The sequence below is a fragment of the Protomyctophum bolini genome, assembly GCF_963924005.1.
Source record: "Protomyctophum bolini genome assembly, chromosome: 23".
Classification (NCBI taxonomy): domain Eukaryota; kingdom Metazoa; phylum Chordata; class Actinopteri; order Myctophiformes; family Myctophidae; genus Protomyctophum; species Protomyctophum bolini.
Window position 1 is genome coordinate 14,044,806 of NC_137884.1, and position 12,233 is coordinate 14,057,038.

The 12,233-nt window shown below is 44.3% G+C and overlaps 1 protein-coding gene across 1 annotated transcript in view; it reads left to right on the forward strand.

Annotated features, from left to right (window-relative positions):
- bltp3b (bridge-like lipid transfer protein family member 3B) overlaps positions 1-12,233 on the forward strand; it is a 59,775-nt gene that overhangs the window by 13,060 nt on the left and 34,482 nt on the right. The window contains exons 2-5 of the mRNA XM_080757038.1: positions 3,481-3,643; positions 7,130-7,168; positions 8,817-8,908; positions 9,870-10,059. Coding sequence (XP_080613164.1) covers positions 3,481-3,643; positions 7,130-7,168; positions 8,817-8,908; positions 9,870-10,059 — 484 coding nt within the window. The remainder of the gene's footprint in view (positions 1-3,480; positions 3,644-7,129; positions 7,169-8,816; positions 8,909-9,869; positions 10,060-12,233) is intronic.

The window sequence follows — 12,233 nt, forward strand, 5'->3', positions numbered from 1 at the left end:
TTTTGGACTAGCCTGTGTAAATCAATGTATAGTTCACTGGACCTTCTGCTAACTATTAACAAAAAAAAAAATACAAATAGAACTGAGTGGATCACGTAACGGCCGATAATACCGCACTGTCCTTTTGAGTCGTGCAACCACTCCTATAGACGGCTATGGGTCCTGGCTGGCTGTGTCCGAGCACGATTTGGTTGGTTAAGTCTCACTGTTGCGCAGCCTCACACACACACACACACACACACGCGCACACACACACACACACACACACACCACTCCAAGGAACAGCAATGTCCCTATGTCCTAACATATGTCCCTATGTTTAGAGTACCAATAGGGGGTGCTGTTGCACCACTCTCTTCAGACTGGTCTGAATTTTTTATACAATTAAACTGTTCCCAAAAGTTATCAAGATATATAAGATTTCGGGTGATTACAAAAAAATTATATAAAAAAGAATACACATTGCATTGGGATTGGGATTTAGTCTAGTAGCCAGCCCATATATAGAGCCCCATTATGAACCCGGACATGTTGAGTACACCAAGGTTTTATGTTAGAAATGTTTAGTATGGGTCCCCAGCATGTAGAAACTGCCGGATGCTAACTAACTGTACTCAACATGTCCGGGTTCACTTTTTGGCTACTAGGCTAATTGGGATGGAGGGAGCTGCAATGCAGATGTCACAGGCCGGATATCTCCCACTGACACTGAAACTCGTCTGTTTACACTCTTATTAATTCCATGTGTGTTCTGGCGCGCAGCCCCAGGGGTCCTGGAGGGGGCTCAGGGGCATAATGAGCATAATGAGGACCAGGTTAATTCAACTTTGATTTCACACACTTAGAAGTTAGTGCAAAGAGAGAATGTATAAGAAGAACACCACTTTTATGTCCACACTCACTCCAGAGGGCCACTATATGTCCACACTCACTCCATAGGGCCACTATAATGTCCACACTCACTCCAGAGGGCCACTATAATGTCCACACTCACTCCAGAGGGCCACTATAATGTCCACACTCACTCCAGAGGGCCACTATAATGTCCACACTCACTCCATAGGGCCACTATAATGTCCACACTCACTCCATAGGGCCACTATAATGTCCACACTCACTCCAGAGAGCCACTATAATGTCCACACTCACTCCAGAGAGCCACTATATGTCCACCCTCACTCCAGAGGGCCACATTGCATTTACTGTTGCCCAGAAACATCTTATCTCTGTATTTTAATAATTTGAATGCCCTACTTCGTCATTCTATCTATGTCACCCAAACATAGCATTAATAGCCGATCTATAAGCTCATAGATCTTCTATTTTTACTATTATTTAATTGGAATCCTGATAATTTCTTTTGCTATTTTTTAATTGGAATCCTGAGAAGTAAACAATGTATTTACATAAATGTACATAAAACGATACAATTTTAATACGAGTCATCTACTAATATTGACTCAAGTAAGTGGGTCATGTTTGGAATTGTAAGTAACAACTGAAATCAATAATCATGTGTTCCGTGGCCGCCGCCCGCCAGTTGCCCATGTATGAGTTAGTCGCGAGACACGGCCAAAGCATTTCCGGGGGTCCCCAGCCAAAAACGTTGAGAACCCCTCGAATCTTCGAAAATGACCCCTCTTTGTCTTGTTGTGTCTGCCCTCTCTCCACCCTTGCTTTCGTCCTGTCTCTCTCTATACCTACCGACCTATCTGAATTAAAGCATAAAAATGCCAAAACAACTCAGGCTTGTACCTTATCTCTTAAGGCAGTGTGTGACACTCGAGTGCAATTTGTCCTTGGATGTGTATGTACAACCACACGGCACATGCACTCTCACTCATGCACACATAGCGGTACGCACACATACGCACACGTTGTCCAGGATGACTCAGAGGCTGCAAATATGCTCAGTTGTACCATATAATCTTCAGATCGAGGCCTCTCTGACTTTTCCTCTTCTCTTGACTTTCAGCGTTCTATAGAAGCTTTCAAACTGATAACAATATACAACAGAGAACGTTCTACCCTGCAGTACAGTATTGCTGGAGGACTTTCACCCCAAATGGGAATAATGGCTTAAACTACACTTTAAGCACCACTGGTGTCTTCTTATTTCTTAAGATATTTTTTTGGCTTTCTTTTGCCTTTTTATTTGATAGCCTGCTGTTTGATAGCCTTTATAGTGTACAGTAAGTTGACACGACAGGAAATGGAGGGAGAGTCGAACCCGCGGCACGCTGTCAGGCTGGATTAGCAGCCTATAGGTGCCCGAGCCGGCCCGCTAGGCTGGTCTGGGCCAACCGTGGTGTCTTTATAGGCGCACATTCTAGCGGCCGATTGGGTTAGGGTTAAAAACGGTGAGAAATTGTAAAAAGATCCTCATATGTTAATGTGGGACGTCCTCGTGACCGATGCCTTCTGTGTTGGTTCCCACAGCACCAATTTGCTTCTCTGGCAGCTCTTGATGTCTTTGACAGTGTCCTATTAATCTCATCCTTCCTGGCTGCTATTTTCTCACTCACCCTTGGTATTCCCCTCACACAGGATCTCATTGGTAACATGTGCACTCTCGCTGAAGTTAAGTACTGCATGCAACATTGTGGTGTAGCACCCATCTAGAGACTTCCGCAGGGTTGGCTTCAGGGTCCAGATGTTGATGTAGTTTAGTGTAGAGGCTTAGGGTGACATCATCGTACACGGAAGTTATGCGGGAACACCTACCGAGTGCAAGTGGAAAACAACTACTTTCTGTCCATGACAGCCCATACATCCAAACAGAAATGTGCTATCTGGTTGCATTTAAACAACGTTAAACTCACCACCTGTACGGAAAGCTTGATATATCGTCTCTCTGCTGAGTTTTTGTTTCATAAAAATCTGGCGTGTAGTAGACACGTTATGAGCTACTTTCTGTCAAGAAACTATGTGCAGATGATTATTTTGTCAGAGTTTGGAAGCGCTCGTTTTCAATAACACAACGTCCTGCTGCATCCTGCATTATGTGCAATTTAGAAACGGGCGATACGCAGGACTGTTGATTTCCAACGAACACTTCCAAACTCCAACGCTAGATGCTGCTTCCACTCAGTGTAGATGAGGGGGGGGGGGTTCCTTTTATTGGGCGGTTTGTGAATGTAATGCTGTAGACTGTCCCCCCCCCCCCCCCCCCCCACCTTGGTAGCCACAGAGAAACGTCTCTGCTTTTGCATGACAGACATCATTGTATTCCTCATACAAAGATGCCATTGCCTGGCCCTGTATCTCAAATGGTCAAATACATATTTGAGGAATGTAATATGCCGTTTGTAATTGTATTCTTTCTTAGACATTGAGGAAAATTAGGATTCTCAGATATAAAAAAATGCCTTAAACTTATCAACTAACCGGTTAATCGAGCGATAAGGTTCAAATCAAATGTCTGTGTGCTTTTACTTTGTAGGTTTGCTAAGAACCTGTCTGTGTGCTTTTATTTTGTAGGTTTGCTAAGAACCTGTCCCCAGACAAGATCAACCTGAGCACTCTGAAGGGAGAAGGTCAGCTCACCAACCTGGAGCTGGACGAGGAGGTTCTGCAGAGTCTGCTGGACCTGCCCACCTGGCTGGCAATTAACTCTGTCTGCTGCAACAAGGCTGCTATCAGGGTAACACACACACACACACACACACACACACACACACACACACACACACACACACACACACACACACACACCAGGCGCGGATCTACTGTAGGCGTATATTTTTGCTTTTACTTTTTGTGTATTATTTGCTATGCATTTTGCCTTATTCAAGGCTGACAGACAGTGTAGACAGGAGAATACACTGTGTCCTGCGTGTCTGGAAGGTGTTGGGTCTTTTGAAACGTGTCTGCTAGGTGTCTACTGCCTAGGTGCCTCTGCTGCATGCATCCCCCCCAGAACCGGTTTTCACGTCGCAACATATTATAAACAGGCCAAGACCACACAGTACACACACACAATGTCCCGACCTCATTCTTCATTTGATTCTTGAGACAGCAGAGGCACCGGAGAAAGAAAAAAAGTTTGTCCAGTGCAAACTTTATTTTCGACGCGAGGGCGCCTAAACCACACTGCTAAAGCTTACGGCACCACCCGCACTTGTTTTGTTGCTTTTGCCTACCTCGCATTGGCGTTGCCTTACTCATAAAGAGTTCCTGGCTCCGCCCCTGACACACACACACACACACACACACACACACACACACACACACACACACACACACACACACACACACACACAGACATGCCCACCTGGCTGGCAATTAACTCTGTCTGCTGCAACAAGGCTGCTATCAGGGTAACACACACACATACACACACAGACCTGTCCACCTGGCTGGCAATTAACTCTGTCTGCTGCAACAAGACTGCTATATTTAATCAGGGTAACACACACACACACAGACTTGCCCACCTGGCTGGCAATACACTCTGTGTGCTGCAACAAGGCTGCTATTAGGGTAACACACACACATCGACCACCGTTTTTCCCACTGATGATGACCAAAGACTAAATATATTGACAATTTTGTCAACAAATAAAACTAGACGAAAATGTTATAGGGAGGGACTAGTGGAGAAGAGATTGAGTGGAACTAAATGACAAGTTTGGTTACGGGCCAAAGATGCTGGGTGACTGCCCACGTGGCTGGTCATCAGTTGGGTGTGTCACATGCAGTCGCTTCCAGTGTTGATTTAGTCGACTAAAATCTTCTGAAATTCTGTCGACAAAAATTAGACTAATATGAAACATTCCAGATGACTAAAATTGTGACCAGAGCTAAATGAAATCTATTCAGAAGACTATGACTAAAACTGAGATCAAAATGTTCTGTCAAGAATAAAGATCAACACACGTTGCCACACCCTGGAAACAGTGAACCGTAGATGTGGTGTTTTCCTCCATGTTGGTACGGTTGCCCCGGACGGCGGACGGTGGTTCACTCTCCTACTCCACCTCTCTTTTCCTCTCTCTCTCACCGTTCTTTTCCCTCTGAATTAATCTGTTCATATTCTGTGTATGTTCATAAAAAGAAACGGTACTCATCTTTTATTGCTGTCGTTTGACAAGTCTGGTGGCAGAGTGAGAGAGACGCGTGTGTGTGAGTGTTTGTTTATTCCCCATGTGCCAATTGATCTTTGCGCTGCTGTTGAGTTAGTGTCTGGCTGTAACTTATCTTTATTGCCGTGTCAGGAATCCTCACGATGTGTAAGAAAAAAAAGCTTGGTGCAGTGCAGTGGCTATAATAACCAAGTCATTTAGGGGGGGGGGGGGGGTGTCTTGTGAAGAGTGTAGCAGTGTGACTAGGGCCTGTGAGTGGCTGTATGACCCTGCCGAAGGCCACACGGACCCAGCGCGTTGGTCTAACAATGAACTTGTTCTACATACAAAAAAAATAGTTTTGACCTCTTTTAGACTTTGCTTCCCTTCTCCGTGTGTGCACCGATTGAATCAAATCAAACTTTATTTGTATAGCACCTTTACAACAGCCAAAGCTGACCAAAGTGCTGAACAGAGTAAAAACAAGACAGTAGAGCATAGCAATATAAAACAATGAAAAGAGACAATAAAATATAAAACAGAGCATACAATAGCACAGAGCAGGAAATCAATATACAGTCAGGTAAATCAGGTGCAGTTAAAGGCGAGGGAGAACAGATGAGTTTTGAGGAGGGATTTAAAAGCCCTAATTGCCTCGGCAGATCTAATATGGAGGGGCAGCATGTTCCAGAGTTTGGGGCCCGCAGCGGCAAAAGCACGATCACCCCTGCTCCTCTTACTAGTCGTGAGCTCGACCAGCAGCAGCTTGTCCACAGACCTTAATGCTCTAGATGGGACGTAGGGCACAATTAGGTCAGAGAGGTAGGAGGGAGAGAGACTGTGAAGTGATTTAAAAACAAATAATTTAAATAGATTGAAGTAGGTGACGTTGTCCCAGAACCCCTGCAATGCTTCTAGAGCAGTGACGGTTGACCACAGACCCCCCATTTGAAAAGGTTTTGTCCAGGGAGGGACCCCCACAAGAGATTATTTGTCAGTATTTTGTTTTGAAAATAGCCGATTTACAAGCTCACAATGCATCGCATCACGATGTGAACTTGTAGTTGTAGATTGGCTATTTTCGAATAGTCGAAGTGTTTAAATCCTTCCACATCTTGCTAGAGACCCCCCCCCCCCCCATGGACCCCTGGGGGTCCCCACTTTGTTCTAGAGTTGTTGTTTTTTAAAGTTTCTATTACTTGCTATTATAATTTATTTTCGTCAGTCATTGTGTTTTTTTAATTCAATTAACCTCCACAAATCCCTGAGAATGTTTCTGTTCTTGATTGAAATGTATAGCGTTTTGGAGAAACGAGGCCTTGAAAGTGAAAGGCGTACAGAATTAACATAAGTCCTTAATCTCCTTTTGGGGGAGTAAATGCTATTTAATTTGGCAAAGGCCTGAGTTGGAGGCAGTTTGTGGCGGATTAATGGCGTGTGCGAGTGCGGTTTTCTTTCAGATGCCAGTTACACTGCCATTGATTCCTGTTCCACGTCACTCTGAGTCAACTTCATCTTTTTACTTGATTTAATTCCCTCCGAGTTGATCTGTGATTAATTTAGAGTAAAATAAAGTAGTAAAGTATCTGAAGTTCTGAACCTGAGCATTTTGATTTTTTTTAATAGATTTACAGCAGCAGCCAAAAACACAACTTTTCCTTTTTATAATATTGATCAAAAGCAAACGTAACTTGCACATATACCGGTAGACATGTTGACATCATGACGCATCACTAAACAGATTATTTGATGGATTCACTCCTTAATTGCATTCAGTTGTATTTGGGAATTTCATCAACAGACATTCAACTTACCCGTTTTCTGAAGATGGGAATGTCTCACTTCCAATTTATGCTCCTTTGTACGATGGTATTGTGCACCAAAAAGTAGCAGACCTATACTAAGCCTAGGTGTCACAAGGCGATACATCCCTGACATGTCGAGAGCTTGTTGATCTACTATTTAACGTGCGACACCGCTGCGCGACGAGGTATGAATGGGGCTGCAGTGGAACTGGAAGTCTTGTGCTCTAGAGACTCATTAACCCTCCTTGTTTGTGTTGACAGATACCATGGACGAAGCTCAAGACACACCCCATCACATTGGTAAGGCACGCGCGCACACACACACACACACACACACACACACACACACACACACTGCTCACACTATCACTCAAGAGTCAAGACCAGTGTTCATTTATTTCTCTGCAGGTTTATCGTGTCATTAACAGCTTTGTTTGTTGAAATAATATAATAATAATTCATTAACGGTAAATCTGTCAAAAGTACATGTATAAAACAAACATGTACAGCATGCAAAAGGAAAAAAAGCATGTATTAGAATAAGCATACAGGCGAGGAACAGAAAAGGCCCACTTTGACAGTTTTGCAAGTTACAACCCAGCTTTTACAAACAGAACAAACACAGTCAACATTGGAAATTGACAATGCATCTATTGCAAATGGACAGAGCAATGAGCTTACGCGTCATAATCTGTCACGTGGTAAAGGCTTTTTCTTTTTCATCACACGGTAAACAACAGACACCAGCAAACGAGTTGTAATTGTTGTTGGTGTCGTCGTAGGTGTCTGGTTAACAGACTGCTAAACTGGCCCCAGTCTCTAGGTCGGCGTACTTACCAGAGCATAGACTACTGGGGAACAACAGCAGAAGCTCAACGACCCGATCCATCTTGCCAGCCACCTCGGTGAAGAGCCCTCTCTGTCCCGCTGCTATTTATATGATCGAGCACCTAGTGTTATCTACAGTAGGGTAACCACATGTCTCGGTTTTGGCCGTGTTTCGAGAACAGGTTGACATAGGTTTTACGAGAACAGGTTGACATACAAGTTATGTCTGTGTTTTCTCAGAAATATATTGTTTACGCATTACATTACGTTCCGGTTTGGCCGGGTTTGACGATTGACAGGGCAACAAAAGAGTGTTTAAATCAATTATACACATACCGTATAGAACTCCACGGTATGTGTATAATAGATTTAAGATCTTTTGTTCCCCTGTCAATCAAAATGCTCAATCAGAGATTGCCGAATACACTTTACTGACTCAGAGATTCAGGGATTGCCAAAAGCACTTCATTGACTAGTTGCAAGGGAATGTGTGCAATATCTCTGTTTTGTGTATGTTGGGAGTTTCATGGTGTTTTTTCCTTTTCGTATGTGAACGTGTCTGTTATTTGTATGCAGCTGTGACTGTCTCCAAGACAAATTTCTCCCAAGGGAGACAAATAAAGACAACCTTGAATAGCCTTGTGCGCAAACCTGCACAGCAAAGCATGCGTGTGGGGCGTTCTTTGGGTGAGTGCGGTGGCCACAGAGCAGTTCAACTGGAGCATTTGGGGGTTAAATGTCTTGCTCAAGGGCACTTCAACAGTGGCTGTTGAAAGGACTTGTGAGAGTTGGTCAATCACTTCCATGACCAGATTCTTCATGCCGGTTCCGGGTTTTGAACCGAACCTTTCGTTGCTCATCTAACCTTTAGGCCACTGCTCATGATGTTCTTCAAACTATCATCTAACCTTTAGGCCACTGCTCATGATGTTCTTCAAACTATCATCTAACCTTTAGGCCACTGCTCATGATGTTCTTCAAACTACAAATATCGGAGCAGGCTTTGTGGAACGGAAAGTCTCAAAGAACAATAACCCTATAGAAGGCATAGATTGTTGGCGGTGAAGCTGATCTCACGTGTCTGTGTCTCTCTCTCTGTCTCTCGATCTCTGGCCATCAGACTCTGGATAAAGTGGTGATGGACATGAGCACCTGTGATGAGCCCCGTGCACCCAACGGCCCGTCTCCCATAGCAACAGCCTCAGGACAAAGGTGAGCTGAGTTCAATGTTTATGCTTCTATACACGCATAATGCAATGCCCATAACCACGTAGATGGCGTCCCCCTATTCTGGGAATGCCATAATAGGTCAGCATTTGGCAAAAATAGCAGTAGCAATATCTACAAGTGTTGTGTTGTGAACTTGTAGATCAGCCAGGGAAAAAGACCCTGTTTCTAACTTTAAGTGGTTCACAATGTGTACAACGGTTTACTCTACTGTACTGTGTTTTATATGAAATCTAAAGCACATGCACAAAAGTGCTCTATAAATAAAGTTTATTATTATTATTACTTTTAGCTTTATTTGAGACCATGCAGACAGTATGCAGTGATTTCCTCGATCAAAACGCTGAACGCAAAAACATAATATTCATGTATTTCCTGGGACAGTTGCTGCATTGTTTAGAAATGGCAGTAGAGACACGAGACTGAGGCTGGAGGTTGGAGGGACACGCAGCGTGAGTCTGGAGCCAGAATGGAACTGGGGCGTTTGCCATTACGTGGTGCTGATGCGCTAATGTCTATCCAACCCACACCACTTCTCTCTTCTTCCCTGTCTTTGTTTTCTTGGGAAAATGACACGACGGGAACTACTATATGCACAAAAACTAATTTCATCACTTTCTACTAAACTGTGATGTGACAATAAATTCTCGTCTCGTCATCTACCCTCTTATATGCATTACATAATTATAATCGTATTCCATTTCTATCTGTACGACATACCCTGAGTTGTTCAAACACCGACCACAGAACTGACTGTTCCTACCCATGTCTACCTCTCTTTCTCTCCGCTACCCTCTCACCCCCCCCCTCTCTCTCTCCCCCGCTCTAACTATCTCCGCTCCTCTCTCTCTCCTCCTCTCTCTCGCTCTCTTTCTCCTCCGCTCTCTTCATCTCCTCTTCTATCTCTCTTTGCCGTCCCTCCCCCTCTCTGCTCTCCCGCGCCCAGTGAGTACGGCTTTGCTGAGAAGGTGGTGGAGGGCATCTCTCTGTCCATCAACTCCATCGTGATCCGGATCAGTGCCAAGGCGTTCAACGCCTCCTTCGAGCTCTCCCAGCTGCAGGTGTACAGCGTCAACACCAGCTGGAGCATCAGCGACCTGCGCTTCACGCGCATCCAGGACCCCCAGAGAGGAGAGGTACAGCGCCACCATTCCACCTCCCCGCTTAAATAACCCCCTTATTCCCAGACCGCCCTCCTCTCACCTGCAGCACAGCACTTTATTGTATCACTTCTCAAACCCTCTCAACCTGGCGTCCCTATTTTGGACATGTCGTTATAGACCAGGGGTGCCAGACTTTTTTGACTCGAGAGCTACTTTCAAAATGACCAGCGCAAAAAGATCTACCCACCAAAAAATCTGATCTCATTGCTGAAATTAGTTTAAAGAACATGACAAACACACTTAGAATGGGAAATATAGGGGGGGGGGAAATGGAAATAGTTTTAGTTTTTGTATGCAACTTTCTAATGCTACTGATCTTTGTGCTCAACACTCTTGAGTCACCTTAAGTGACAGATGCCAAATTATATATTTTTATATTACATATGTTTTAGGGGCCATGTCATGTGATCTACCTGCACACACTTTGTGATCTACTGGTAGATCGCGATCAATCTTTTGGGCACCCTTGTTATAGACGATACATATTGATATTAATACAGTACATAATTAATTAATGTACTGTAGCTTGTATTGGCTTCATTGGCTATTTTCACAGTTAGTCATACAATGCAGCTAGATGTTGGCTACTTGTTCAAATATGCAGTGTTATTTAGAAAGACGTATACTCTTTGCTTGTCCATGAATGCTACGAATGTTATTTATACATAGCATGTTTAGACAGATGCTAAGTTTGGTGTTTACTGGCATCCTGGTTACTTTGAAGTATTACATATTTTTTAAGACATTTTTGCGTTTATTGATAGATTACAGTTGTATGACAGGAAATGGGGAGAGATGGGGGGGGGGGGGCAGCAAAGGTCGTCGGGATCGGGACTCGAACCCGCGACACGGTGTCAGGCAGCCTAGGGGCCTAGACAGCTATGCCAGCCACGCGGGCCGAAGCACTACATGGTTGTGGATCTATTTACTTGAACATTTACCCTGTTTTTTGGCTGACCTTTGTCATCTTGCACTTTGCATTGCCAGTCACAAGGATGGATTGAGTGTCAGATAAATGCCTACAAACAACCCCCTCTGAACTCCGTCTTGTGGAGTTGTCCAATCGAAATGTCCAAGAGGAAGTGCAGAGCAAGCGTAGTACGGCAGTGGCTCAGGGGCGGAGTGGCCGGTAGAGCGGCCAGATCTGGACACTGAATCGATGGGTGAATGTAATGCCCGATCTATGTAAAGCGCCTTGGATAAAGACACTATATAAATGTACCATTTAACATGGACCCTCTGAGTCTGTGTGCTTCAGATGAGTCGTATACAGATTTGGGCGGTGTATTGATTTAACATGGACCCTCTGTGTGCTTCAGATGAGTAGTATACATATTTGGGCGGTGTATTGATTGAACATGGACCCTCTGTGTGCTTCAGATGAGTAGTATACATATTTGGGCTGTGGATTGATTGAACTTGGACCCTCTGTGTGCTTCAGATGAGTCGTATACAGATTTGGGCGGTGTATTGATTGAACTTGGACCCTCTGTGTGCTTCAGATGAGTCGTATACAGATTTGGGCGGTGTATTGATTTAACATGGACCCTCTGTGTGCTTCAGATGAGTAGTATTTGGGCGGTGTATTGATTTAACATGGACCCTCTGTGTGCCTCAGATGAGTCGTATACAGATTTGGGCGGTGTATTGATTGAACTTGGACCCTCTGTGTGCTTCAGATGAGTCGTATACAGATTTGGGCGGTGCATTGATTGAACTTGGACCCTCTGTGTGCTTCAGATGAGTCGTATACAGATTTGGGCGGTGTATTGATTGAACTTGGACCCTCTGTGTGCTTCAGATGAGTAGTATTTGGGCGGTGTATTGATTGAACTTGGACCCTCTGTGTGCTTCAGATGAGTAGTATACATATTTGGGCTGTGTATTGATTGAACATGGACCCTCTGTGTGCTTCAGATGAGTAGTATTTGGGCGGTGTATTGATTGAACATGGACCCTCTGTGTGCTTCAGATGAGTAGTATTTGGGCGGTGTATTGATTGAACATGGACCCTCTGTGTGCTTCAGATGAGTAGTATTTGGGCGGTGTATTGATTGAACATGGACCCTCTGTGTGCTTCAGATGAGTAGTATTTGGGCGGTGTATTGATTGAACATGGACCCTCTGTGTGCTTCAGATGAGTAGTA